At 41.4% G+C, this 27,542-nt stretch overlaps 2 protein-coding genes and 2 long non-coding RNA genes across 6 annotated transcripts in view; 3 read left to right on the top strand and 1 right to left on the bottom strand.

Moving 5' to 3' along the window:
• The window catches only part of LOC116929297 (FAD synthase), a 15,895-nt gene extending 5,132 nt beyond the window's left edge, over positions 1-10,763 (top strand). Inside the window, exons 2-7 of one of the 3 annotated variants that reach the window (XM_032936481.2) lie at positions 1,262-1,392; positions 1,656-2,562; positions 3,280-3,497; positions 3,959-4,100; positions 4,686-4,807; positions 10,400-10,763. In XM_032936481.2, the coding sequence (XP_032792372.2) occupies positions 1,343-1,392; positions 1,656-2,562; positions 3,280-3,497; positions 3,959-4,100; positions 4,686-4,807; positions 10,400-10,538 (1,578 nt within the window). In that variant the 5' untranslated portion in view covers positions 1,262-1,342 and the 3' untranslated portion in view covers positions 10,539-10,763. The other 2 variants (XM_032936479.2, XM_032936482.2) reach the window with 2 other exon arrangements.
• Positions 10,764-11,196: 433 nt separating this feature from the next.
• On the top strand, positions 11,197-14,681 carry LOC116929299. The gene is made up of 3 exons (XR_004397779.2): positions 11,197-11,692; positions 14,213-14,301; positions 14,382-14,681. It is a non-coding gene; the product is annotated as an uncharacterized LOC116929299 (long non-coding RNA).
• A 187-nt stretch (positions 14,682-14,868) lies between these two features.
• LOC123475427 lies at positions 14,869-15,781 on the bottom strand. The gene is made up of 2 exons (XR_006650464.1): positions 15,361-15,781; positions 14,869-15,285 (listed from the first exon to the last, which is right to left on the bottom strand). It is a non-coding gene; the product is annotated as an uncharacterized LOC123475427 (long non-coding RNA).
• Positions 15,782-17,468: 1,687 nt separating this feature from the next.
• On the top strand, positions 17,469-21,136 carry LOC116929290 (sorting nexin-27). The gene is made up of 8 exons (XM_032936476.2): positions 17,469-17,853; positions 17,930-18,032; positions 18,101-18,363; positions 18,428-18,557; positions 18,644-18,821; positions 18,911-19,161; positions 19,253-19,402; positions 19,514-21,136. The coding sequence occupies exons 1-8, from the start codon at positions 17,579-17,581 to the stop codon at positions 19,709-19,711; spliced, it is 1,548 nt and encodes a 515-aa protein (XP_032792367.1). The 5' UTR covers positions 17,469-17,578; the 3' UTR covers positions 19,712-21,136.
• Positions 21,137-27,542: the final 6,406 nt, after the last annotated feature.

Below are 27,542 nucleotides of genomic sequence, written 5' to 3' on the forward strand. Positions count from 1 at the left end.
TGCTGCTGCTGTTGCCTTATGTAGCTCACATAAGATTGAGCTGTCTGGGTCTCTTTTCTTTCTTCACTGGAGAAACATACAGTCAAAGAGAGGGATGCAGGAATGTTGCGTTCGAACGGAACGATAAAGAAAATAATGAAGTAAAAAAAAATTAAAAAAAAAAGAGGATGAAATAAGAAATATAAAGGGAGAAAGAAAAAATAAAATAGAAGAAAATTTCGTGCTTGAAATGGAAATATCCGACATTATGAATGCGCACGTTATAGGCGCAAATGTTTCACGAATGATTTGGTCGTGTATGGAAACAAACAGGACGGCCTTATATTTCCCTAGCTCCGTGTTGTGAAATATCACGTTTCAAACAACGATACACAACATGCAGCTCATTTGGAAGCTTCAAATCTTTATTTTATTTTATTTTTTTCGCTAATGACATTCCGTTGATGAGGTTCTCCCCTTTTCTTTTTCTTTTTTTTTTGTTGAACGGAGGCAAACAAAGACGGTTTCTTCTTAGCGACGTTATGAATGATTGTATCCCAATGTGAAAGCCATAAGGAGGGTGAAAAAGAGAATCAACAGTCGCTGATGGAGTCGCGTTACGAGCCGAACTTTAACGATGTCATTTTACCCCTCTTTTCATTCTCATCCTCGTTACGTGCGCAACCGAGCTGATTAGCGCTCTCTCTTTAAGGCTTTATGGAGGACAAAGTGAAGTGATGCCGAACAAACAGGCATTTTCACAGGCGAAGGGAGCCCAACCCCCCGACCGCGTGTCATTCACCCTACGCTTAATTGGCCAATGTGTTTGTTTTCTAACAAGAAACCTCGGCAACTCCCTTCTATCTCCATTTTCGGAGTCGAAAGAAAGCAAAAAAAAAAGAAGAATACATTTTACGTTCATAAGAGTTAAAGCGTATAAGGTCCTTTTTTTTTTGTATTTATTTTTTTTTGTCCGATGTTTGAAACTTGTTTTCCTCTTTGTGACAGCTGTTGTGTTAGGGCTAGCAAAGAGTCCCGTCGCGACGGCGGTCCCAATCGGCGGGGTTAAAGATAATGTAAACAAAGTTCGAGTGGTTGCGTAAATAAGTCAATAGCCCAAGGTCCCTCGCTATTTTATTGAGATCAGCAAAAGAAAAAAGATACCGAAAAACACATTTTTTAAAGAAATTTTTATTATCATTAAATTTTTCGTTAAAACATTCAATCAAAATAAATGTGGAATGACCTCGTTTATTTTTTTCTTATTATTATTATTTTACAGCATCTGTGTCCATCCAGGCAAGGTCCAAATTCCGCCCGCTATCGTCTAATAGTTGAACATTTCTTCGCTAGAGAGCAGTGCATGATGACAAGCAAAACAGCAGACGAACTATCGGCGTTCGCAATTCGCAGGTAAGACAAAACGTTACGTAAATCTGCTCGTTCATTTCCCTCGTTTTCGTGTCTTCTTTGACGTTTAAATTGTCGGGTAAAATTAACTTCAGGGATACCGTTTCCCTGTTAAAATATCCCTAGATAACTTCACTATTTTGAATAGTTTCAAAGCTGCCCACGCTGCGAGTGGTTATGCTCAGACTTTTGGCCAAGCCGAACGTAGATATAGTAGGGAAGAATAGCTGGGGGCTTCATTACTTCCGGCGTTGTTTCTCGAACAGGTCAATGTCTTCCAAGTGCACTGCTGGCATCATCATCATCGGGGATGAAATCACAAAAGGAAAAGTGGCTGATACCAATTCTCATTACGTGGCCCAGAAACTCTATTCACTGGGGGTAGATGTACGCAAGATATCTGTTATTCCTGATGAAGTGGATGTCATCGCTGAGGAAGTAGCCCTTTTTTCCAAAAAGTTCACCCACGTTGTGACAGCTGGGGGAATCGGTCCAACTCACGATGACATTACATATCAAGCCATTGCCCATGGTCTACAAGAGAGGTTGATCCTGTTGCCCGATCTTGTGGCCCTCATCAAATCTCATTTCAAGATTACTGTACCAGATTATGATCCTCTCAATCCTCCCACATTTCCTTGGGATGTGGAAACGACCAGTTTTGATCCAGCTCTAAAGATGGCTCTAGTTCCAGCCTCTAGTCGATTACACCATGCCAACGGGGTCTCTGTTTTCCCCATGGTCCAGGTGAACAACGTGTACATCATGCCGGGCATCCCGCAATACCTCAAACGATGTTGCAGGCACTTGGAAATCCTAGCCCGGAATCCCGATTACGCCTTTCTGACTAACGAAATCTACGTCCAGACGGATGAAGTCCGTTTGGCGCCCATTTTAAACGCAGCCGTCAAGCAATTTGGAGCTCATGTTTCGTTCGGTTCCTACCCTGTCATAGGTCACAGTTACTACCGCACCAAGTTGACAATGGAATCCACCAATCAGGCCCGGCTAGACGCTGCCTATCAGTACCTGTCGTCCGAGCTGCCAGCCGATAGCATCGTTTCCTACGATCCCATGGCCATCGAGCGAGCAGCGGAAGCCATTCAAGATATCATCGGTGGCAAGGGAGCCCATCATCACGAGCTCCAGGTCCCCGTATCCAACGCCTATCAGGTGACGACAATTTCTTTTATTTTTTATTTTTTTCCCCCCCTTCTTCCTTTCTTGTCTGGCTTACCCTCCTTTTCGTTCCTTTGCCTTCTATCTCTTTATAACAGCATAGGTTTTCACTTTTGTTGGGTGAAATGCTCCGTTGATAAGATGGGATGACAGTTCCCAGAGCGATCATATGCAAAGCGGGCCAATCTCACGCAGGCGCGTGCTCATCTCATCAACCGGATGTTCTGAAACACAAGGTCTTGCCGGCAATCCGTTCCCCCTTGTGTTTTGTCCGTCGCCTGATTTTCGCGCTTTTTTAAAACGAGTGTCCTCTCACACCATGGCCCGCTCGATAAGAATATGGCCTTAAGGACTTGGATGCAACGAGCGTTGCTCGCTGTCCTGTTTTACATTTCTGCGTTTGTTTATTTCGCGTTAGGTCAAAAGCCCCTCCTTTTATCCGCACGAGAAAAAAGGAGTACCCCGTTTTTTTTTTTTTGTTGGTCTAATCGATAGACGACGGTGAAGACCGCTGTCCCTACTAGCATTTATCAAGTTAACTTTTCTCGTCAGTTTCCACCATTTGTTAATTGGTCACCTCAAGGAAAGTTTTGGGGTCCACTAGTTCACCCCTCGGCTGTCAAAGCTTCACCTTTTGTTAATACGTTTCGACCGTGTCAAATCCTAATTAGTTTTTATTTTATTTTTGCTTTTTGTTGTTTTCACTGTCAGACGATTGAAGAATGTCTTTCGCGCTACCAGCCGTCGGAGGTGTGCGTTTCGTTCAACGGCGGCAAGGACTGCAGCGCTTTGCTTCACCTGATTCACGCGGCCTGGACTAAACGAAACAAAGGATCGACAACCGATGGGTTGAGGTTACGAGCGCTCTACATCCGCGGACAGGATCCATTCCCCGAGATGGAACAGTTTATCGAAGACACGCGACAAAGGCACGTAGGGACTTTCTTCGTACTTATAATACCATCAACCTTGTCTCCTCCATCAGGATATCCTGGCCGTTCCTCTTTTCTTTCTCTTCTCTCGTTGGTTCGCGCCACTCATTCTAGCTCACTCTATTCTATATCCCACGTCCTGTCAGTCTCTTACTCTAATTGATCCAATCCACTTCGAAAGAGGCTCCCTGCCCCCTTCCTTTTTGGGGCTACAATAGGCTACTACACTGCTGCGTTTCAATTATCGATCCGATTTTGTTAGTGTCTTCCCAATCGATCCGCGCTTTGAAACGCTCCGTCTCTTTCCTTTCTCATTCACTGTAAAAGGAATTTTTATTTTTATTTTTATATTTTTTTTTTGCGGGGTTGGTCATGTTTGTCACGAAAGCTCTCTTTTTTAATTTAATTTAATTTAATTTAATTACATTTTCTATAGTGTTTTTGTTTGTTTTATATAGGTATGATTTGGAATTGTGGACAGTGCCGGGACCCGTGCGATCCGGATTGAAGATGGCGTTGAATGAGCATCCCGAAATCAAAGCCATTCTCATGGGAACCCGACGGAGTGATCCTCACTCTGCAAATCTTCAGGCTTTTCAGGTGCCTATATCGTTCCATCTTTTATTTTTTTTTATATTTTTTATTTCTATTTGATAGACGTTGTGTCTAACCTTTAAATGCCGTCGAAATAGTTTTGTGTGTGTGTGTGAAGAGTTTGTCAAGTCGCGATGAAACGGAACCGCTCGTAAAGTTTTGATGGGAGACTCGTGAATTCCAGTTGAAATCAACCTGCTCCTCGCAGGTCTTCAACTGCCGGATCTCTTGAAAGATTGCCGCGACTGTGTGATCATAAATGAATGGCGGAAAAGAGCAGGGAGGGGACGATGAATTCCATGCGAATGTTGGCCCACCTTTTTGATTGATAGATTTTTAACGGCATCCTGTTAAACCTCTTTCATCACAAACGTAGGGCTTAAATCTCTTTTTTCTTTTTCTTCTTTGTGTCATTCCTCATTCCTGGCCATGCGTCTTGAGACCCGCCCTAAGGCGGCACTCCATAAGCGCTCACGCTCCATAATCTTTATTGCTTTCCTGATCCGTATTATTGTTCCATTCCAACCTTACCGATTGCTATTGTTTTCTCATTTGGTTTTGTATTTCTTCCTCTCTCCCCGTCATCTGTAGATGACGGACGACGGCTGGCCGAGCGTGATGAGGGTTAGCCCCATACTAGACTGGTCCTACCAACAGGTCTGGCTCTTCCTACGTCAACTCAATCTTCCCTACTGCAACCTCTACGATAAAGGGTGAGTTATCAACCACTTCTTTATTTTCCCTGCCTTTGTTGTTGTTGTTGTTGTTGTTTTGGCGGTGCGTCGTGACGCTCTCGCTTGCTGTACATAATTGTACAGACAACGGTCTACCCCATGGGGCGCTATGGGTACTCTAGGAATGATGATCAATGGCCACCGTCGCCCCATATAAAGTGAGATAAAGAAATGAGTTTTTATGTGTGTGTGTGTGTGCCTTCCATGGCGAAAAAATGCAGAGCATTTCTGGGGGATCGACCCTAGTCTTTTATCTCGTGACTTTTTTTTTTTTGTTGTTGTTTGCGATTCAATTTTTGTACTTCGCGCCCCTTCTCTTTTTTTTTTTTCTTTTATCTTGTAAGAAGAAGAAGAAAAAAATAAAATCCGACGGCCGCCGGATTTTTGAATGATGGGGGGCCCAGTTCCAAAGCGTCGCAGTTGAACAAGGAGCACTGAAGCTTTTGATTGCTCTTGTTCCTCCCTCCCGTGTTTCCTCCCGCCTCTTTCTTTTTCCTTACCATTTCCGTTTCTACCCATTTTTTTTTTTTTTTTCTTGTTTGACCTCCTCCGTTTTTCTTTCCGACCGCACCCGTTCGCCACTACCGCCTTTTCTGTCCGTCCGCGTCGGTTCGATAAAATAAAAAAAAAAAGAAGAAAGAAAGAAAAAAAAAAGCTTAACGTCCTCCTCGATACAACATTGGATGATGGCGGGGAGGGATGGTGTATGCGCGCGTGTATCGTACGTATGTGGGCGGGGAGGGAGTCACGTTTGCGATCGTCTACCTCGTCAAGAGAGGAGGCAACCAACTGCGGGGGGGTCTGACGTGAAACGATAGAGAGGAGAGAGAGAGAGAAAGAGAGTCGAAGGGGTCCCGTTTCAGGAGTGTCACACCAACAAGCAGTCAGTCAGTGAGCCGCTACGAGCTGGATCGGATGGTGTCTGTCCGTCTGTCTGATCCCCCCTCCCTTCACCCTGCATCTTGCATTTGTTTTTTTTTTTTTCTTTTTCTTTTCTTTTTTTTTTTTATTTTTTATTTGTTTCAATTCCTTTGCTGACCATCTGTTACGTTTTATTGTTTTCTTTGGCATTTTCTCCTCATCTTTGGTTGTTGTTTCCTTGTTGCCGTTCTCGGTTCGGTGGGCAGGACGGGCGCAGGGCCGTCTGAGTCCATATATGTTGTCAGCACCCATTTCCGGTTTGTCGCATCAACTGTCGTATTTGAATACGGAACTTTAACAAAGGGAACAGACGGTTGGAAAAGTGTCTGACCTCCGTTGTCCGCTTGCCTTTCCTTTCAGCCAAGCAAAAAGCGGAAGTGTAGGGGGTTGACAAAGTCCGGCGTGTGCGCCGCGCGTTTTGTTTTGTTTTTTGTTTTTTTCTTTTCATTTTCGTGTCTGAATGAGTGACAGAGCTAGTGGTGGGTGGATGAGAGACGGCCGTCAGGGCATTGGCGGTGCCGGTGGAGGAGGAGGAGGACGGACTCGATGAAGTGCGGATCAGCCGTTCAGCGCTACCTGGCCGTGCACGAGGTGGGCTGCTGTAGTTTGCTGGCCGGCACCAGTTTCATCGTCTTCATGACGCTCTTGCCGCTCATCATCGATCCGAGCGTGTTGACTTTTGTGCTGGACTTGGAGCCGGCCTCGTGCCTTACCGTCCACAGCGCCGCTCTCAACGGCACGTCCAATTGCACGTGGACATCGTGCCAACAGGGTTGCACCGTCGACATCTACAAGTGCTGGCACGTCAACGTTTCGTACTTGCTGGCCGATCCGGCGCTGGCCGCCGAGCGGCTCGACCGCCAGCTCTTTGCCACTTTGTCCGAGCCTTACGCGACGCCCATCCAGCAGCCCGCTCGCCTTTACCCCAACGTGGTCGGCTGCGGTTATCCGCCCGACATCGACTGCGACCAGTTTTTCCGCGACTACTCGCGGACGGACGCGTTTGAGCGCACCTTTCCGTGCTACGTTTCCATGACGGATCCGACGGTGGCCGTCATTCACGTCGACCGCTTTCAGGCCGCCTGTCACCTGGCCATCGGTTTCGCTCCGCTCTTCCTCTGCCTCGTGCTCAGCGTTTACGTGTCGCTGCGGTTGCGTTGCCAGCGGCGCAATCAGCTGACGGCCCGCGCCGCCGGTTTAGTGTCGGCCGCTCGATTGGCCGAGGAGCAAGCGCGTCGCATCGTCGAGTCGAAGCGCAGGTTGGAAAGCCGCAAACAATCGTGGCTCAATTCCTTCCGGCAGGATCGGATTACGTCGACGACGTCGGTCGCGTACTCGCCGTCGTCGCCACCGCCGCCGCCGCCTAATCGGTTCGATGCCGCATTTCCCGCCGTCCCTTATCCGGCAATCAGCGACGATTGCGGAGCGGTGGCCATCGCTTACGATCCGGCCCTCGCGTCCGTCAAAGGCAAACAGGGTCGTCACCATCGTTCTGATTTCGCGCAGCCAGAGCAATTACACGGACAGGGGAAATGCAGCGGCGATGGATGTCCTTTAGCCGGCCAGCCGTCATTTTCCTGCCCGTCGTCGCCGCCGCCCATGTCGCAGACGGGCCCTGATTCGGCCGTTATTGCCTGCATTAGCGCCGCCCTGCTGCAGCAGCAGCATCATCACTACGCGCCATTACCAGTTGATAGCCCCGAAACGTGACCGCCCTCCCCAATAGCTCCCCTCGCAAAACGACTGGCCGCGCGCAAAACAAAATGAGAAGACTTAAAAAAAAAAAAAAAACAAAAAACAACAAGAATGAGTTGGTGGTGTGTGGTAGTAACTTCAAAGGCATCAAACATCCACCATCCGGCCGTTTGATGACTTTTGTGTGTGTGTGTGTGTGTGTGTGTTTGTTTGTTTGTTTGTTTGTTTGAGTTTGAGTCTGTTTGTTTGGAATCGTTAGCCAAAAAGAAAAAAAAAAAAATGGAGAAAAACAAACAGCTGTCGTGTGGGGACTTTATTACTACTTACTAAAGGTTGACTAGCAATTGTGTTTTTGTGTCCGTTCTGGACAGACATTTTCTATGCCCGGACTAGGGCCAACAACAGAAACAACTTTGAATGCCCATCCACACACAGGGTTAAGCGTTTTCTCGTGTGCGTGTGTTCGTTCACCCCTCGTGAGGCAGTGGGGGTTCGCAAACACTAGAATTTCGTAACATCTAACAACAAATAAATTGTTTTTTTTTGGGGGGGGGGGGTGGATTTGATTAAGAAAATCGAGGAGGGGGGGACGATGCATGCCGAAAAATGACGTATTTTTCTTGGGGGTGCTGGGGTGGTATAACATGTCATTGTTTTGCAGCATATTCATTTGTTTTGTTTCGGGAGAGTTTAAGGATTATCATCAAAGCTACCGTTGTATTTTTTTATCGCTATTTTGGAAACGATCATGTTGTTTTCTCTGTTTTTTTGTTTGTTTTTTTTTAAGTTTGATTTTCAATTTATTGGAATACCATCATTTTTTTCTTTCATCTTATTTTTGATATATATTTGATAAACATATGGGAGCTATGGTTATTATATTCAAATATATAGCTTGTGAGTATGCTTCGAAAAAAAAATTTACAATTTTCCCCCTTTTTTTTTAACAGAAAAAAAAATCTAATTTATCGGAATTCAATTATTGATCAAGATTTAACGCTGCAGTGTGAGGACGTGGAACTCAAGAAAAGAGGGAGTTGGTGTGTCTATTAGTGATCAAGACAACTTCGGTTCAACATTCGCTGCCGATAGCGCCCGAGTCAAACTCTGAAAGAGACTCGGATCGATTTCATCCAGTCGTTTCTCTCTCACACACAAATTCTATGAATCTTCGTTTCCCCCCACTCCCCTTATTTTCTTCTAACGGGAAACCTTTTCGTGCATTGGCCAAGTCGACGTGCCTCTTGCGTGTGAAATATGGAAGGAAAAAAAAGGAGTGTGTGTGTTTCGACGCTTGAAGTAGAGCGAACGGAAGTAGCTATCGGGAAAAAAGGAAGAGACTCGTTCTTTTTATCCGGTCGTCCGTTCATGCGTGTTAAGTTTTTTTTTTTTCTCTTTTTTTCTCGAGAGAAAAAAAAAGGCCGTCCCGCTTTTTTCTTTTCTTTATTTTCTATGCATATATAAATATATTTATTTATTTTTTTACTCGGGTAGTTGATTATACTCGTTACCGACGCACTGATCGGATTGTAGCCTACCAAGGAGGCTTCTTCTTTTTTTGCCTTTAAAATAAAATGGGGTTTTTATTTGTACGTTTCTGTTCTGCCATTTCACAGCCGCTGCGAAAATGGCTGAAAAGACTTTTGAAGCGTCTTAAACCATCACGAAACTCTTTTATTTCTCTGATCGCTTGAACATATAGCAAAGATAATATGTGTCTCTCTCTGTGTGTGAGTGTGTGTGTGTGAAAGAAAAAAGAAAAAGAGGAGATAAGGATCTTATTCGCCATGTCGCCGAAAGACAAATAGATCATGTCTACACACTCTGGGAGGAGAAAAAGTCTTGGCTGTTTATCGAGTCGGAACGTGGCCGCGTGAGAAAGTCAAAGCGGCAAGGATCTTTGACAGTCTCAACTTTTTCTTTTTTTTTTAGTTTCTCGGATCGAAAGAACGAGGATTTTTTTTTTACTCCCCCCCTCTCTCACATCGACTGTTGGAGACGAGATAACGAGATGAGACAGCTGAAAAAAGAAGAGAGAGAGAAGCGGGGGAGCCGTTGGCAACAGGTCCAATGGCCCGTGTGTAGGGTCACGATCACGCGCTCGATTGATCGCGTTAAGCAACTATCACGTCGATGGCAGGCCTTGTGTGGCCGTGTCTCGCGGTAGATGCTAATAATAAAAGACTGATCTGTCCGACAGCTGAGCACCGAGAAACTTTGATGCACTTCTCCGATGAATGTGTCACTTTGCGTAATAATTTCATCCATCCTCATCTCTTTCAAGTGTTTTATTCCTTTCCGTGCCACGTCTTCACGCTGTCGGCAGTCGTCTGTGTTAACAGATCCTTGATTTCATTCACTTTATTGCCCGTCAACGCCGAAGCGGGAAGAATCTTGATGATCGTCTGCCAGTGGAAAATTGGACTAGGACTCGAAAAATGGGGAAATGTTGTTCCAGTAGACATACAACGGTTTGATATCATTTGGCCGTCCAGTTTGTGAGAGAAGATGATGATGGCCATCTTAGTGAGGGTCTTCGTCTGTGCGGCACGATTTATAGCCGCACCATTTATGTTCCACAGTGCACGGAAAAGGCACCCAAGAGTCGCATTGCCTTTTGTTTTGTTTTCCCTCCTTTGACTTTGCCTGCCACCGCTGAATGGTGTTTGCGTATCTGTACGCGTCCAACAACGTCCGACGCGGCGGATTGCGACGGTAATGAAACGAAAGCAACCGAAAAATAAATAAATAAAAGTAAAACGAAAGGGAAGGAAATGAAAACGAGCTAACGCAAAGACGAATTCCGTGTCCAGCCTGGTCTAACCTTATGGCTCTTCATCAGCATTTTTTATCTTTTGTTTTTTTTACACTCTGTTCCAGAAGTATCGACTTCCCTTTTGTTTATTATTGTCTTTCTTTTTCTTTTCATTATATTGGATTTTCGACCGGCTAAAGATACACATCGGTAGGCAACCGTGGCAATACGCAACCGAACGCAGCGCTACGGGTGATCGACCCTGCAACAGGGCTGGAAACTTACAGGCCGGCCTACCTACTTCACGACTGCATGGCTGAACGACAGGGTCGTTTGTAAACAAACAAACAAACAAAAATGGACGACGCAGATTTTTATTTTGCCCAATCCGGCCATCATTTATCTCACTGTGTGTAGTCTCCATTTGATGGGATCCTTTTGGATTTGGCCCAGTTGGGAATTTTTTTTTGTCCAACGTTGTCACATCACAACAAACATTGCCTTGTATGTTGATTTCCCCAGTTTACGCCACATTGTGTAAAGAATACACGCCAGGAAGAAGGATGTTGGACCCTACACCATGTTCTTCTTTTAGCTGGTACACAAACTACTCGAAGCAAACGTTAGTCGTCCGGATGGAAAAATTCAATTTCGTTTCTTTGCGCGCATAATCTGAAGAGGAAAAAAAGTTTTATTTTTTTTTTCTTCTGATTTCGTTTGGACTTTTTTTATATTTTTTTTTCACGATGAGTGTAAGACGTCACGAGAGGACCGTCAAGTCTTTGTGTCAACAACAGAATAGGAGGAAAATATAAATGAAAAGCAGACGAACCTACCGACTTCAACGCAACCACCGGTGATACTAAAGAAGGGTTTAATACAAGATTTTGAAGAGATGTACTACAACATCTTATTCCCTGCCAACATTTTGGATCGTGAAAATCGAGGTGAACGACTCTCTTTTTCTATATATCCAATTCTTTTTTCTTTTGCCTTCAGTTTCGTTTTATCTGATTTATTTTTCTTTCTTCTCCGTTCACAAGGAAAAGATAGGTTCGGTTTTGATGACGAGAGATGCGAAGGATATTACAACACAACTATATAGTACTAATAAAAATATAAAAACGAGAGAAAATCGGAGTGGAAAAACGGCAGATTGGATCATGTCAGTTCTACGCAACAACAACAAAAAAAAACGGCCGTCCTATTTACAAGGCTATATTGGTGAGCTATATTCTTGTCCCATCTTTTATATTGATTTTTATTCATTCATTTCCCTTCTCGCAATTTTCTCCTTCATCCCGTAATTCCAAACATTTTTTTTTCTTTTTTCTTTCTTCTTTTTTTATGTTTGGAGGTAAACAATAATTCGTGCAGCGCTTCGTCTTCCTTTAATGGTTCCTCGTCGTTTGCAATCGGAACGAGACACACCATTTCAATTCTATCCCGTCCGTGATTCTTCTTCTTCATCGCGAGTTTTCGGCATCATCTCGGTAAGGTTCCCATGATAATGAATTTTCTATTTGTTTTTGTTTTTTTTAATATTTTTGTTTGGGTGGGGGGGATTTTGGTGTTTCATTGCTACCGTCTGCAACAATCGGCAATGGTTGACGCATTATATAAGTGTACAGTAGCAAAGAGGGTGGGAATGACGACGACCAAGGGCGTTGTTCGGATCGATACATGTCACCACTGCCATCACTGTCGTCTCTTTTTTTTTTTATTTATTTATTTTGATTTTTTTATTCATAAAGAAGAAAGGATAACAAACTCGGTGGCAGTTAACTAATTTGAGTCTCTTCAGTTTCTTTGGTGTGAAGTTGAATTTTTTATTTTTCCTCTTCCAAACAGATCATTATAAAGAAAACAGAATGGAGTACGGGGTTTGTTTTGTTTTGTTTTTGTTTTTGTTCTTTTCTAACGGGAACACAAACAAAGTTTTTGCGTGAGCGGAAGCTAACACGGAAAGGAGCAAAAAGCAGTGTGTATGTTGATCCGTTTGTCCGTTTTTTTTTATTTGTTTTTAATAGGGGGGTGGGGTTCTCTATATACTTTTAAAATATTTCAACGACTAATCTAAAACATTTCTGGTCTCTGTTCATTCATTATCCGTGATTGCGTGGCGGACATACAGGGAGGGTAAACGAATGCTAATTCTAACGTAAAATACTTTTGGGAAGTGGTACTTTGCGAAATCTAGCGACCACACTGCTGTCCTAAATTGTCCCGTGTCTCCCTACTAGAACTCGTTTCCTCTTTTTATGCCCCGCACGGCCGAAAAGGCAATAAAACAGCACGGGGTGGGGCAACTGCTGAACCCCGGAAGAAGAGAAAGAACTCAACAATATGGTCGTTGCTTCTTTTTCATGTTCTTCATTTGCGCAGCCGAGTAGTCAACATTGTCTTAAGCTGAACGTCGCCGGGATAAACCCAAATAGGGAATCGTTCTTTCTTTTTGTGTGCCCCGTTTCGCATTCGTCGGCAACGTCGTCCTACCTCAACGGAACGTTCAACGCGTGTTTTCGAAAACCTATAAAAATTTATTTATTTTATTTATTTATTTTTTCATTCGCCAATCAATAATGTAACAGATAGGCAGCATATATTATTCGTAGAAGGAATGCGTCATCCTATTGTCTCTTTGCTTTTATTGCGGGAAACCGAGCGATTGAATAAGATGGGGAAATGAAGAATGTTTGATTATTATTATTATTTCTTTTTTTTCCCTGAAGACGAAGAAGAAAAGGCACTGCGTACAATGTCGCCTTGATTGAAGACACCGCGGTTACTTAAAGCCGAGGAATTTTTTTCGATAATAAAGAGCATTCCTCCTTTCATCTGATATTAGCGATAGGGAAACTTGGTTTAAAATTTTTGGGTTGATTAAAAAATATAAACGACAAAGTATCTAGACGAAACGCTGCCTGAGGCTTACGGCTGTAGACAGCGGGGATGTAGACGTGTAATTCAGCTGTTGCGCTATTGATCGTCGGGGATATAGAACGAAAGTAGATGGCTAAAGAAAAGGGGAAAAGAAAAAGTTGGATTGCAAAGATAAAAAGAAAGAAACGTTAATACGTAGCGCATACACACATACAGAGGCCGCCATTATAAAAGGAACAAGTCCAGTGGTCTCGTAATGTTAAAAAAGAAAATGTCCTGTTTTTCAGATGATGATGAGCCATTTTCCCCCCGTATTCCAAAAGGACGCTTGAATCGTTCCAGCATTTCTGGCTGGGAGGGTCCGTTGTCATCATTTCAGCTTAGCGACAGTTGATGAACTGTGCCCAACCTTTATACGTATAAGACGCTCATTTTCGTCTAAGCTTTTCTTCTTCTTCTTCTTCTTATTCTTTTTTTTTTTTACCCCTACCCTCTACATTGTGTGTATAACTGTCATCTTATTTCATCGTTGCCATTACCGTCAACCGACTCTTTTAGATGTTGTCATCGCTGCCCAAAATGTGGAATTAAAAAAGAAAAATGGTACCCCCACATTTAATTCGTTTACATAAAAATGCGAAATCAACATAACTTTCCAACTTTTTTTTTTCCAGTGAAATATAAAATGGGGAGGGGGGAGAATTCCATTGTTCCTACACCGTATGGCCTTGCCCTGTCCCGGTTACACACACATTTAGTCGAGACGTGAAATATTCACGACATAGTTTTGTCTGTTTCCCGGAAGGTCAAAAGAACAAGACGAAGCAAAAAAATAAAATAAAGGGGATACGAATAAGTAGACGATATAAAACGATGGGGTAGTAGGGAGGAGGAGGAATAAAAGTGGGTAAAAAAAAAAAAACACACACAGCAGATTTATACGACAAGAGAAATACGAGAATCAATACCGAGCGAAGCAAAAACGAAAAACTAAATATGGATATAAAAGACAAGGGGGACATTCACTATTGCCAGCAAACCTTCTTATCGTTATTTACTGATACCATTATGTATATGTATCATACATTTTCATCTGGTTTAAAACATTTTTTTTCCCCCTTCTCGTGCAGGTGTGCCCTTTGAAATCGCGCCTAATTTCCGAGTACATTCGACATTGACAAGGACGTTGGCCATCAACATGCAAATTCTAATTGCAAAGGTATTTGATTTCAATTAGAAAAAAGCTCTCACTGGAGAGCGAGTATGTGTAGATCGACTAATATCTCTACCCAATGATAGGATTGACGAGGAGTCACTGCCCTATGTGGTATGCATTTCGTGTTGTAGACACGGTCTATTGAACGTCTACGTATGTATGTGTGTATGCAGTTGATTGTAGTGCACCTCGTGTTTGTTGGCTCGGCGAAGAAAAGGAGGTCTGTGTTTATAAAAGAATGGACTGGCAAAACATCGGTTGCCATGGTGAGGTTCGTTACACAACCCCCAACCATTGTAATAATACGTTCCCATGAAACTTCTCAGATTCATCAATTTCGTGTACATTTACAAGTATTTGAAATATAAACAAAAAAAAAGCTACCGGAGAATATACAAGTGGAGCGTGTAACGGAGACAACGCAAAAACAGGTGGACCTGCATTTTTCATAAGTAAAATCGTGTCCTTTTTTTCTTTTTTAAGAAACGAAAATCGTATTCTGCTTTTCCATACACAAAACAGTGTTTATGTGGAATGGATGTTTTACCGCGCCCTTCTTTTTTTTTTATAGGCTTTATGCTAATCCTGGTATATGTGCATATGCTAGATGGTGTTTAAGTATACTACATACACAGCAAACAAAAGTGCATAGAGGCAGGAATGCCTAGAAAAGATATACATACTTAATGACGTTATTGAACCGCAAGGCCCTGGGTGGAGTACTGATGTGCTAGTCGCTGAGAGAAGAGTTTTAAAAAATAAAGGCAAAGTTGAATACAAAACAACAGCACGCATCAATTTTTGAATAACCAGAAACTTCAGTTGTCCACCTTTGTCGTCTTCCATCATCGGTTGAATTAACAAATTGTTTTCATCTTTTCGTAGCTGGAATTTGTCTCCGTTTATCGTTGATTGATGTGCAGTAGACGTGATTTGAAAAATTAAGTATGAACTAGTTTTTATCACATTTCCATCGTTTTCGCATGACTTGGTTCAGTTGGCAATCAGAGACGAAACTTGTTAGTATCTACTTGATTACTTGGTAATCTTGGTATGTTTTACCTGTGCACGCAGTAGTTGATCAATGACAACTTGATCATCGCATGATCTTCTTGGTCGTTCTTCGTGGGGATTTATTCAAGAGATTGTAATCACGTCAATCTATAAAATCCTCTTTTCGATACGTGCAGCGCCGTCTCGCCAGGTTGCTCCCACACATTAGTGAAACGAGTCCAGGAGGACGTGTGTGCGTGTGTACGTGCTCGGCAAAATCGGATCGATGGGCTGTCGGTGCTCTGTATAGATGGCGGGCTTACGTAATAGCCTGGATGTACTTACTTTTCTCATTACTGCATTTCGATCAAGGCAAAAGCAGATACTTTTAATCGGCCATTCGTTACAGATTCCATTTTCTACATTGTAAAAATCTTGTCTTTTTTTTTTTCAATTATTCTTTTATATTTCCAGCCAACCAGAAAACAAATCGATTTGATTAATGGTCTGTATTGATTATCGAGTTTGACGATAGTTTGCAATGCATTTGACATTTCTGAAAAATAGGCTAACCATTATAACTGGACCTGAATATCCCTGTCCTCTGAATATATTTCATAAATGATATGTAAAATTGAGAAAGACATTCATCCCTCCCTGTGTGGACCTGCCTGCCTGAGAATACATACGAACAATATCGAAATCGTGCAACATTGGATCCCAGTTTGAACAGTTGGATTTCAGCTGATGATGAGGGGTATGTATTTCATGAATGTGCGTAAGCACATACATCAAGCCGTATATAGAGGAGCAACCATGTTTTCGGATGCCCGTGTTCAATTTCCTGGACGAGGGCACGTGTGTGTACATAGATTCACCCGCTGGTTGTACACGTCTATATGAAACCTCATTGTATGAACAGCAGCGTACGCCCACGCCCTGGGATGGTCACTGCTGCTGAAGGGATAGCGAAGGGGGGAAAAAAAAGCTTCTTGATAAAAACCTCTCCCCGTTGCGATTCAATTATCGCTTCCCGCTTTGCCCACTCAACTGCATGCTTTTCTCGTGTCGAATGGAACAGCAATTTGACATCGACCCTAGTTCACGGGCTGTCATGTGTCACATGCATGAAGGGAAAGACAATCAAATGGGAAAAAAAGGAACTTTATGGTGAGTGCCAAAATTTGTCAGGACGGTACACACTTTTCAACTAGGAATAATATTCAATACTTTCTGCTATGGAAAAACAAAGGAAATAATAGGGTAGGAACTATGTTTGTGATTTTCAGCAGAGTTAGGCTAATCATTTTGTTCGACGATTGGAAAAGCAGTTGATATCGTTTGAAAGTCGGCAACAGACTGTTTGGAAAAATGATTGGATTCGCATGCAGTCATTTTGTCAGCAGCCAGATGAGTTGTTTCCGTCGTAAAAGTTGTTTCAACGTACTAGAAAGCGAAAATTAGAAGCTAGTAAAGAACGGAAATGAGCACCTTTGAAATTCACTATCCTTCCCTTCATTAAAAAGGCAAAAATTGAAGAGGAAATGGCTATTATCAAAAAGCCCGATTGAACGTTAGGAGAACGTCCAGGAACCTGTGAACGTTCATATATGGGTGCAAATAGGGAAAAAAAAAATAATACTGTGAGCTTCATCCAGTCGTTTTATTGATTTCTGTTTTTTTATTTTTCCCTTTATTACCCGGTAATTTGATTACTGATACATTCTTCTCGGTTCGTCGTCATAAAGAAAATGGAAAGCTTTGAATTAAAGATGAATTGGGCGCCAATATAGGAAGAACTTGAAGGCTATCAATCTCAAGGGAAACCGTTACCCAACCAGCCGGTGCTGCGTAATCAGTTTCCAGACGAAGCCAGTGGACAGCGAAAATCAATCACAAAATGTGCTGGCGATGCACGAAACAACTTGTGTCAACCCATGGCGTGTTTGGTTTCAGTTAAATTCGCCTTTTTTGTCTATTTATACTTATTGATGCTCTAATCGTAAAATGACGTTGCGAATTAACAATCGATAGTGTCTGCCATTACCTGAAATAGTTCGTACTTTGTTAAGTTGGCGGGACGAATGTAAATAAAAGCCCTCTGCAGGTAAAAATAACAATGTTTTGGAAGTATTGCCAAGAATGTGAGCCCAACCATTTCTTGCTTCCAACAACAGATGGCATGCGGACGCCATTCGGTCAGTCAGGGAGTTGAACCACTGAGCTCGGGTAGTTTGTTTTGTTATTAGAAAGAGAAAAAAAAATAAAAAAAAGGGTAAAGGCAAACATGGCCGACATCCATCAGCAGAATAGTCGGGAATCTTTCGAAAACAGCAACTACGTAACGAAATCGTCCATGACAACATCTGGCCCTCGTGTTGTCCAAATTGTCAAATCGGAAACGGGATTCGGATTCAATGTGCGCGGACAGGTGAGCGAAGGCGGACAGCTTCGCTCCATCAATGGCCAGCTTTATGCACCTCTGCAGCATGTCAGCGCCGTCCTGAAAGGCGGTGCAGCAGATAAAGCAGGCATTCTAAAAGGCGACAGAATTCTGGAAGTGTAAGTTCTAAAATAATGTCATAGTTTTCTGATCTTATGATGAATCAATGAACCTATTGTTATTGAACCAAATCAGTAATGGCTCCAGTGTCGAAGGATCAACCCACAAGCAAGTTGTTGACTTGATCAAGTCTGGTGGTGATGTTTTGTTGCTTACTGTCATATCTGTGTCTACCAAGGTAAACCGTCTTACGTTTTGCTTCTCAAATGTATAGCATTCTGAGTTAATGTGTTGATTGATTTTCAGGAAGCTGAACGTCTAGAGCCTCATGAAGAAACTGCTGGCTATTCCTACATCGATTACTCTGAAAAACGCTCCCTACCTATATCTATCCCTGATTATCGCCTAGCAGACAAAAAGAATGACAAGTATGTGGTATTTGACATATACATGGCTGGGAGACATCTGACATCCCGTAGATACAGCGAGTTTGTTGATTTGCACAATAATCTCAAGAAGGAATTTATTGGTTTCAATTTCCCCAAATTGCCTGGCAAGTGGCCATTTGCGTAAGTATTGGTTTGCAGCTTTTTAATTTCACGTAGACAATTTAATTCTCCGATTATTGCCCAGGTTGAGTGAACAGCAGCTCGATGCACGGCGTAGAGGGCTTGAGCAATACCTGGAAAAAGTATGCGCTGTCCGTGTTATTGCCGAAAGTGACATCGTCCAGGAATTCCTTACAGATTGCGATGACGATCAGGTATAACATAAAAATACAAAATCACCCGCCAGACATATATCACGCGCTTCAACACACCCCTACATTGATTTATATCTCTGAAACAGGATGGCCTCCAGAAAGTAGATTTAAAGGTTTTATTGCCGACTCACGAAGTAGTGTCAGTTTCTGTGTGCAAAACGTCAACTACTCTTGACGTTTACAACGCCACCGTGGAGAAAATATGCCTGGATAAGGAGAGCGTGCAGTATTTCGCGCTATTTGAAATCGTCGAATATAACTTTGGTCAGGAAACTTTCCATCCCACCCTTTTATTTTTAATGTGTTTTTAACTTATTTTATTTCTTGTGGTTTCAAAAAATTCGTTTGGGCAGAACGCAAGCTGCAGGTGCACGAAGTGCCTCACAACATTTACATCCAGAATTATAGCACGGCCTCGGCAACATGTTTGGCTTTAAGGCGATGGCTCTTCTCGCCTCAGGTGGAACTTTTGCTTGCCCGTGATGACCTGATCTCGACTTACATGTTCTGGCAAACGGTCGATGAAGTCAATCGCGGCCATGTAATGGCGGGCGAGAATCTTTACCAACTCAAAGCCATGCAGGACATAAATCGTCGCTCCGAGGTAGATATTGCCCATCCCATACATTCTTTTTTTTTTTTATTCAACTTTTTACAGGTTTGGGGAATAAATTTGTCGTTGTTATCGTACCCAGTATCTAGCCTTGGCTCGGCAATCACCCGGCTATGGTGAAGTCGTTTTCCCCCACTGTGGTTGTGACGCCCGTAAAGAAGGTCACGTCATCCCTTCTTTAGGATTTAACGCCTTTCGGCTTCAGGCATGTAAAGAAGATGGATCTTTACAGGTGAGTGAAAAGAATATTCCAACGACGTTATCGTTTTATTTAAATTTTTATTTTTAAAAGAAAGTAATTCCGGTTTTTTTCTTCTTCTTCTTATAAACATCTCAATACTAGAGCCAAGTCATTGAGTTCAGTTGGGAAACGATCCTGGCCTGGGAAGTGGATGACGAAGGTATGGCCTTTTGCTTGCAGTACCACAGGCCGGAAAAATCACCACGCTGGGTCCGCATTTTTACGCCCTATTTTGTGTACATGTGCGATTGCTTCGATCGAGTCCAAGAAGAGCGCAAGTGGTCCGACCAGGCCATGTGAAAAAGGATTCGCAAGAAAAGCAAAAAAAAAATAAAAAATGTGCCCAGTCCTTTGGACGTCAGATGGCTCTGCAGTTTGTTGCTAGTCAATCCGTTTGGAGGCAGTGCACCGAAGCAGCAAAGGATTCCCTTCAAAACACAACCGCCTCTCCGTCGATAGATGTCCCACCTCCTATCCTCTCTCTCTCTCTCTCTCTCTCTCTCACTCTCACAATCGTGATGTGTTTTTTTTTTTTCGCTTTCCTTCCTTGTTCACTGATTTCCCATACAATCACCACGTCTTTACGATCGCCGTTTGATTGTAAATAATGTACAGTCGTCTTCTTTTCTGTTTTTCTTCCTCACTTTCTTTGTTGTGTCGTTGTCGCTGGTCTCGCTTGACGGATGACTCGTCTGGCCGTCTGGCGGCTCGTTGCACGCAGATTAGGCAACTATTTTTCCCTCCTTCTTTCGTTCTTCCTCTTTAACAGCGCTCGTTACGAAAAAAAAAAAAAAAAGACATACTCAGACGAAATAGCTCTCCTTTTTTGAATCTTTCATTCGTGATTGTTGGCGGTAGTTATCTGCCTTTATAGTGCAGACAGGAAAAAAAAAAACGACGAAAATGTAGCATAGAGCCCCCTCTCTTTGACTTCTGACCAAGAGAATTTCAAACCAGTCGTTTACCCCCATAGCGTCGCAGCACTTCTTTATTTTTTGTGTGTTACACACACCTTTCGTTCTTTTTTGTTGTTGTTATTATTGTGTTTATTGCGTTTCCATTTTGGCTTCTGGTCGATTACAATCCACATCATCCGGGAAAACATAAAAAGAAAAAAAACGAGAAGCTCTTGCATTCCAGAAGTCACATCGAAAATCGCTGTCCACTTTTTCATCCTTTTTATTTGTTCCATCATTAAAACCTTTTTGGGGGGATGATTGTGAACGTGGGATGGTTGACAAAAGACGAAAAGAAAAATGAATTTTGTTATCACGTCCTGCATACAAATTTGTTAAATGTGTGTGCACAACACAATCGTGTACATTTTTTTTTTTTTCGGCTAAGTGAATTTATTCAAATACGGCAAAGGACAAAAAAAAAACTCACCCGTCTTTTGTTTCTTTGACCATTTTGGTCTACCATACTCTCTTTTTTCTTGTCGCCATATAAAAACGTATTCGATCCTCTCACTCTCTCACTATTATATTCCCTTATTGTGTGTGTGTGTGTGTACTATGTTATCGCCTACGTTCACCTTATGATCTACTTCTTTCCCAACAATCAAATTCTTATATTCTACTGTTGAAAAAAACAAACAAAATTGTGTCAATCTCTTGTTTGTTTTTTCCTTAAAATTCTTTCGATTTTGATTTAGATCTGCCTCGTCCTCTAGCCCCGGTCGGCAAACGGATGTGTATAACTGAAAATAAAGACATAAAATTGCAATGTGTCTTTTTTGTGTGTGTGTGTGTCTGCTTTCAGTGCCAGCAAAAGGCCACAACCAGCTGTTAGAAACAAAATGGCGAAACAGACATTCCTTAAAACCGTGCGTGGTTAGAAGAGGATTCACATCAATAAGAGTCATAAAAAAATCCCTTTTTTTTTATCCCTTCATTTACATAGTTTTCATCATTAGACGAGCATATAAAAGGAAGGGCAACATAATCGGCCATCTTTGTTCTCGGCGGATAATCGGCCATTTTTTTTTCGACTGCTAGTGAGTCATTCGTTTCAGCATGCAGTCCGGTCGTGGGTCGGCCAAGCTGTTACAGAACCCTTTTTCTTTTTCGTGCGTTTCATCGTCCACTACTCAACACATCCGAATTCTTTTTTGACTGCAACATATTTATCCTTGTTTAGTGCTTGTCGTTTTGTGTGAGTAAAGTCATTGACACGGACAAAAAAACAAAAAAAGTGAAAGTCAGTGAAGGTCCTGATCCTGGTGGCCACGTGGATGGCCAAACGCAATTATTCCAACGTGGTCCATCTTCCCTCATCCTGCAACATACGAGGCAACTGTAAAGGTAGGAAAATGATTTCTTTTCTTTTGTCGTGATGATGAATGATTGTTGTTGGCACTGAAATGAAAATCAGGTTGGCTGATTTTTTTAGTTTTGAGGCGTCATTTCTGGCCACAATTAAATCGAGGGAAGAGAATGTTTTATAGGCAAATGGAAAAACAGCTCCAATTTCCTTTGGGCTGCTGTTGGAATCCACGTCACACACACACACTTTTTTTAACGAGTCGGGAAATTTATAGTAGCCGATCATGAGATGAAACAAGAACTAAAGGCCGTGAGCGTCATCAGACAAGATGGATGGTTTCCCAACTTGTTTTTTATGGGGGTTTATAAATTTTTTTTCTTCTTCTTGAATTTGTTTTCGTTTCAAAAGTTATAAATAAATGAACACCCCGAAATTGGGAACAGGTGGCCTGTTATGGAAACAATGTCCACGTTTGGTATTTTAAAATGCGTTTTTTTAAGTCACCAAACGTGTGGACAAAAATGGAAATGAGACTAACACAAAAAAAATTGTCTGTTTTTTTTTATCAACCTGTTTTGTTGTTTTGAAAAATTAAAGAATGGCGACACAAAAATTTGTTGAATTCTCGTTTTTTTTTCAATTGTATTCCAAGTCTGGCGGTTAACATTGAGGCCTTTTTTAAATCAAATTTTGGATTTCTTAAATTTCCCTACGTGTTATTCCACTAATGAGGGAGATCGTCATTAGTTTGGCCTTTTTTTTTTTCGGATAATCCGTTCAACACGATCACGTGAGAAAAATACAAAAAACATTTGCTTATCCCTGGTTGAAGAGTTTATGCGTGACCTCGTATGCAAATCTCCTTATTTTGTTTTTCATTCATCGGAAGAATGTTCGATTCCAGTTTGTTTTGTTTCCATAAGAACGACGACATGGCAATCGAGGTAGACAAGAACCTTTCTCTCTGTCTCGCGGTAATCGGATTAGTCAGTAAGAACAAATTTGATGCATATTAATGTGTCCTCTCTGATTTGTCCCCATTTTCTCTGTCGCCGATCTTATTATAGAGTGCTGTCACATAAAATACGACTCGAATGCGTGTTTTCTAATCGTTTGGCCCATGCTCTCTAATACAATTCTTTGTGTGCTTCTTTTCTTTTGAAATCATTTTGATGTTCTCTTTGGCTGGTCACCACGAGAATTTCATTTGATTATTACATAACTGTTTGATTGTACGGAATGACCTGACACGGCTTAGGGCATTCCGTCAAAACAAAACCCGTTTGAACTCGTTGTGTGTCTTGCTAATGTTGATCATTATCGTTTAAACATTTGATTTCATCTTTGTTTTTTAATTCCTTTTTCATGAGTTTTCACTTGAAATCGTGTTGTGTGGCAATTGTTCTATCGAAATTCAAATCGCGTTTATTTTAAATCGATTTTTAAAGAAATGATCTCCCCCTCCGTCAAAATGGCCGTTTGAACAATAGCGTAAATCAAGCCCGTTAAAGAGAGGAGGGAGGGTGATCAAGAATGATCTTCTTCAATCCGTGGGATGAGTTGGAAAAAAAAAAAGAATCTTTTCAGGTGTGTGGCAAGAGATTCTCAACCTAGATGATCAACCCCTCTGGGAGACAGTTCTCAAAAAGGGTAGGGGGGGGGGTGAATAAATGACATCACAAGGCATTGGGGTAGGCGATTGTGTAACCCCCCCATTCTCCAAAACCCAGGGTGTGTGTGTGTGTGTGAAGGGGTTTTCTCACGCTCTCATTAATGGAACGCCTTTTTGCATATAATATGCAGATGCGAGTAGATTGCGATGCAAACCCCTTTAACTCTTTGCATATATAACGCATATGCACACATGTTTTAGGTGAGGGGAGAGATGGAAGCTGAGGATTCTTTTCATTCCCCTTTTGTAGAGCGTCGATGGGGGGAGATGCCTTTACGTAACCCTTTCTGGGTGGGGTGGGGGGGTTCTTATATTTCAATGCACAGGAGGATGGTGACGACGCTTTATCATATGCAAATCGGCTACTGAGGAGGAGAACTGCGTATGTGCATGTTGTGTGGGAATGCCGATGCAACCCTTTATTTATTTTTTTTTTCTTTTGGCTTGTAAAACGTGGGAAATTGGGCCATCAGACTTTGAGAAAATGTTTATAGGCTTTTTGCATATACGTGTAGATTGAAACCCCCTCCCTACACAAAAGGAGGGGGATATGTATATATATATATTTTTTCTTGGCTCGTTTATGCAGATTGTTGTATAGCACCAATCAACGATGTTTGTGTGGGAATGTTGTTTGCTGTATTTTGATTTTATTTTGAGAGAGAGGGGGGGTTGTGCGTCTAAAATTGTGGTGGTGGTTCTATTCAATTATTTGTAATGTCTATTTACGGAGGCTGCGCAAATAGAGGCGGGAAAAAATTGAATTGAATTTTCTATTTTTCATTATTATTTTTTTAAGATAATTTTTTATTTCTCACGAATTAAAAGTTTATCAGCAATTCTTTTAATAGAAATTGATTATTTGTGATAAATTTTTATTTTTTTTCTCCATTTTCTTTTCACTTTGCCATGAAAATAAAGGGCCAATGTGCGGGAGCTTTGAAGGGCGGGGTGCGCGTCTGCGCTGTCGTGTCCCGCAGGTTTTTCTTTTCCAAAGTTGGGGAGGGGGGGGGGCGTGGGTGGAGTCGGCGAGCATTATTGGCCTAATATCACAGCTTCCCTCTTTGTTTTCTCGTTTATAGCAACCATTTAAAGTTGCTTAATTCGGATTACAAGAATCAATTAAAAAGTCCCCCCCCCCCCACCCCGAGATTTTCGTCTGTGAGTTTGTTGGATGAGCGTGAAAATGTGTTACCGCAAGGAATAGCCCTAGAGAAAAAAACTAATTTATTTTTGAATGGATGATGATATCATTTTTGAGCGGGGCACACGCTCCTTCCCGTGATGGACGAGTTTCAACTTGCGACGGGCAAATGTCTTCAACGTCGTACGGTGTTAGAATTTTTGTTTTTTTTTTTAAGGCGCAATAGGGAAGCCCGCATGCGCATGCGGTTCATTGGCCTTTTTTTTTTTTAGACTCTTGACAAAGTTGTTGTAAAAAAGAAATTATACATCGGATTAGCCAACCACGAAATAGCAACAAATAAATGAAGTTGGGAACGTGAAAAATAAAAATAAAAAAATCGAAAAATAAAGAAATGATGATGAATTATTCGAGTGCTCCGGCATCTCTTGACTTTGAGCTTTCCATTATTCTATCCGAGTATAACGAGAGCCCTGATTGTAATACGCATTTTTATTTTATTTTTGTTTTTTTCACCGTGTCCCAACCAGCTCGAACGTGATGTTATTTCTCGCAATCGGTAGCTAAACAACCGATTCCTATTATTCAACTTTAACTTTTTTTTTTATTATTTTTTATTTTCCCACTGCCCAAAGGGAGGGAAAAGAACTTGTTTGATGATGATTCGTTACACTCATTTTGAAGCATTTTCGAAATTTTGTTATCAAACTGTTTCCTCCAAGCTTTATTTTTTCCCGTTGATTATCAATTAGAATTCAATGTTGAAAAATTGTAATTCTAAAAGCTTTAAGTTGAAAAAAAAAATATATATATATTTTTTTAAGTAGTTTGATCTGTGTGTGTGTGTGTAGAGAGAGAGAGAGAGAGAGTGGAATTTGCCAGTAGGCATAATTATGAAAACGAGAAGAATCCCGCGGACTTTTTTCCCGACTCCCGAACCCGAAAGTTTGAACTTTTTCTTTTTTTTTCCCTTTTTTTTCTATTTTATTTTAGAGATTTTAACCCCGCCGGTGCTCCTGCTGCTGATTATATCTCTTCCCTTTATTTAAATTTAAATTTTTGTTTTTCCTGAAGGAGTTTCTTTTTCTTTACCGACAGGTTAAACAGTCCGAAACACACAGTATTATATTTATACAATATACACACGTAGTACACGGTAGTTACGTATTTTTTTTTTTTTTTTTTTAGTAGAACAAGATTAACTGTTAATGACTAACTGTGTGTTTTGATTGAAAAAAAAAATCTTGGTTGTAGTGATTACGTAACTATTTGAATTTGGAAAGCGGGGAAAAAATATGTGTTTTTTAAACAAATTTTTGAGGGGGGGGGTTTAGAATGTACGGTTGAATTTTGTATTCCCTATTTCGTCTTGTCAGAATGTGAAGGGCGAACGAAATGCCTCTCAAAATATGGAAAATGTCCTTAAAAAAACAAACAAAACAATTGATGCCGGTCAAATTCACGAGTCCCCCGAAAATGGTCATCCTGTCTGGCAACCCTCTAAAAACAAAACAAAAGAAGAATGACTCCGACTTTCTATCACATTCAAATTAAAAAAAGAAAGAAAGAAAAAAATGTCAAATGAGATCTATCAAGAGAGGGGGGGGGGGCTGTTTCACGCCACGCGGTCGTTCGAGGCATCACGGGAGTAATCTGTTCCAACAAAAAGAGAAAAGTTAAAGATTTTTTTTTTTTTATTATTTTTTTTTTTTTATAAAAGCGGGTGAGGGAGTGAATATAAAATGTATGGAAGAAGTGGGTGAAAGAGACAAGATAAAACATTTGGGTATTTCTTTTCCCTTTGTGTGTGTGTGTGTGTGTACCTTAACGAGGATCCCGTGTTTTTCGTTGACATTCCATCAATCGCAACCGATCTCTCTTATTTTCTATCTCCAGTGTTTCTTTTCTTCTTCCTCCATCGGTCTTGATGCGCTCTTAAAGGATAACTTGGCGACCCGACCATTTTTGGGGCTGTGCTCGTGGACGTGGCTCCTTTCGGTTTTTATTCTCCTCGCGCGCGCGCGCAGACGATTTTCCTTTTTTTTTCTTTCTTTTTCTTGTTTCTTTTTAATAAAGAAAATGTTTTAATTTTTTTCTTCTTCTTCTTCTTCTGCTTTGCTGTGTCTGCTGTGAGAAGCATGGAATAATCGAAGCTGATGGAGCGAATAGAGCCCAGTGTGTGTGTGTGTGTGTGTGTATAGTAACTAAGGAAAGAAGGGAGTGGATGAAAGGGGCCAAGCTTTTTTGGGGGGTCTTGTGTGTGTGTGTGTGTGTGTGTGTGTGACAGCAGCTGTGATATGCAAATGAACTCTCTCCCCCCTTTTTTTTTTCTTTTTTTTAATTTTTGTGATTTTGAATTTTGATTATTTATTTTTTTTGTGGAGGGGTTGTGTCCCTTTTTTTTTTTAAGGAGGTTTTTTCCTAATTATTGAAGGATCGAAGCTAAAAAAAAAAGATCGTATCACGATGCTCTTCATCGTTCGATTGAAATTCGTCTTAGTTTCGTGAGCGAATTGACCCAGTCACGTTCTCACTCTTGGTGGTTACTTGAAACGCCTTTCTTTATTTAAAAAAAAATTGAATTCCTTTTTCCTTTTTTTTATTTTAATTGTTGGTTGCCGTACCCTTTAAAAAAAAATCAAGTCAGCAAAAACTTTGTTCTTCATTGTAAATGGCTTCCTTTTCACGCGAGATGGAGCCAACAAATTTGAGATGCTTAAAATTCAACACGTCCCTTCCCCTCCCATTCTTTTTTCATATTTTTAAATTATTATTATTTAAAAAAAAAAAAAGGGAGAATTTGATGGCACCAGCCCCGTGGTGCCATCAATCTCTTTGGTGTACTATCCCAACACCGTCCAGAGCTTAAAAAATAAAATTAAAAAAAAAAAAAAAACGGATATTGAATTAAATCGGAGTTTGACTTGATTTGATATTTCCCTAAATAAATTCCAAGTATTTTATTTGATTTATTTTTTCTCTCGAATGAATGAGGGCACAGACCGAACATTCGATTTTTGTTTTTCAATGTCTTGTTTTCACAAAAATTG

The sequence above is a fragment of the Daphnia magna genome, linkage group LG8, assembly GCF_020631705.1.
Source record: "Daphnia magna isolate NIES linkage group LG8, ASM2063170v1.1, whole genome shotgun sequence".
Taxonomy (NCBI): domain Eukaryota; kingdom Metazoa; phylum Arthropoda; class Branchiopoda; order Diplostraca; family Daphniidae; genus Daphnia; species Daphnia magna.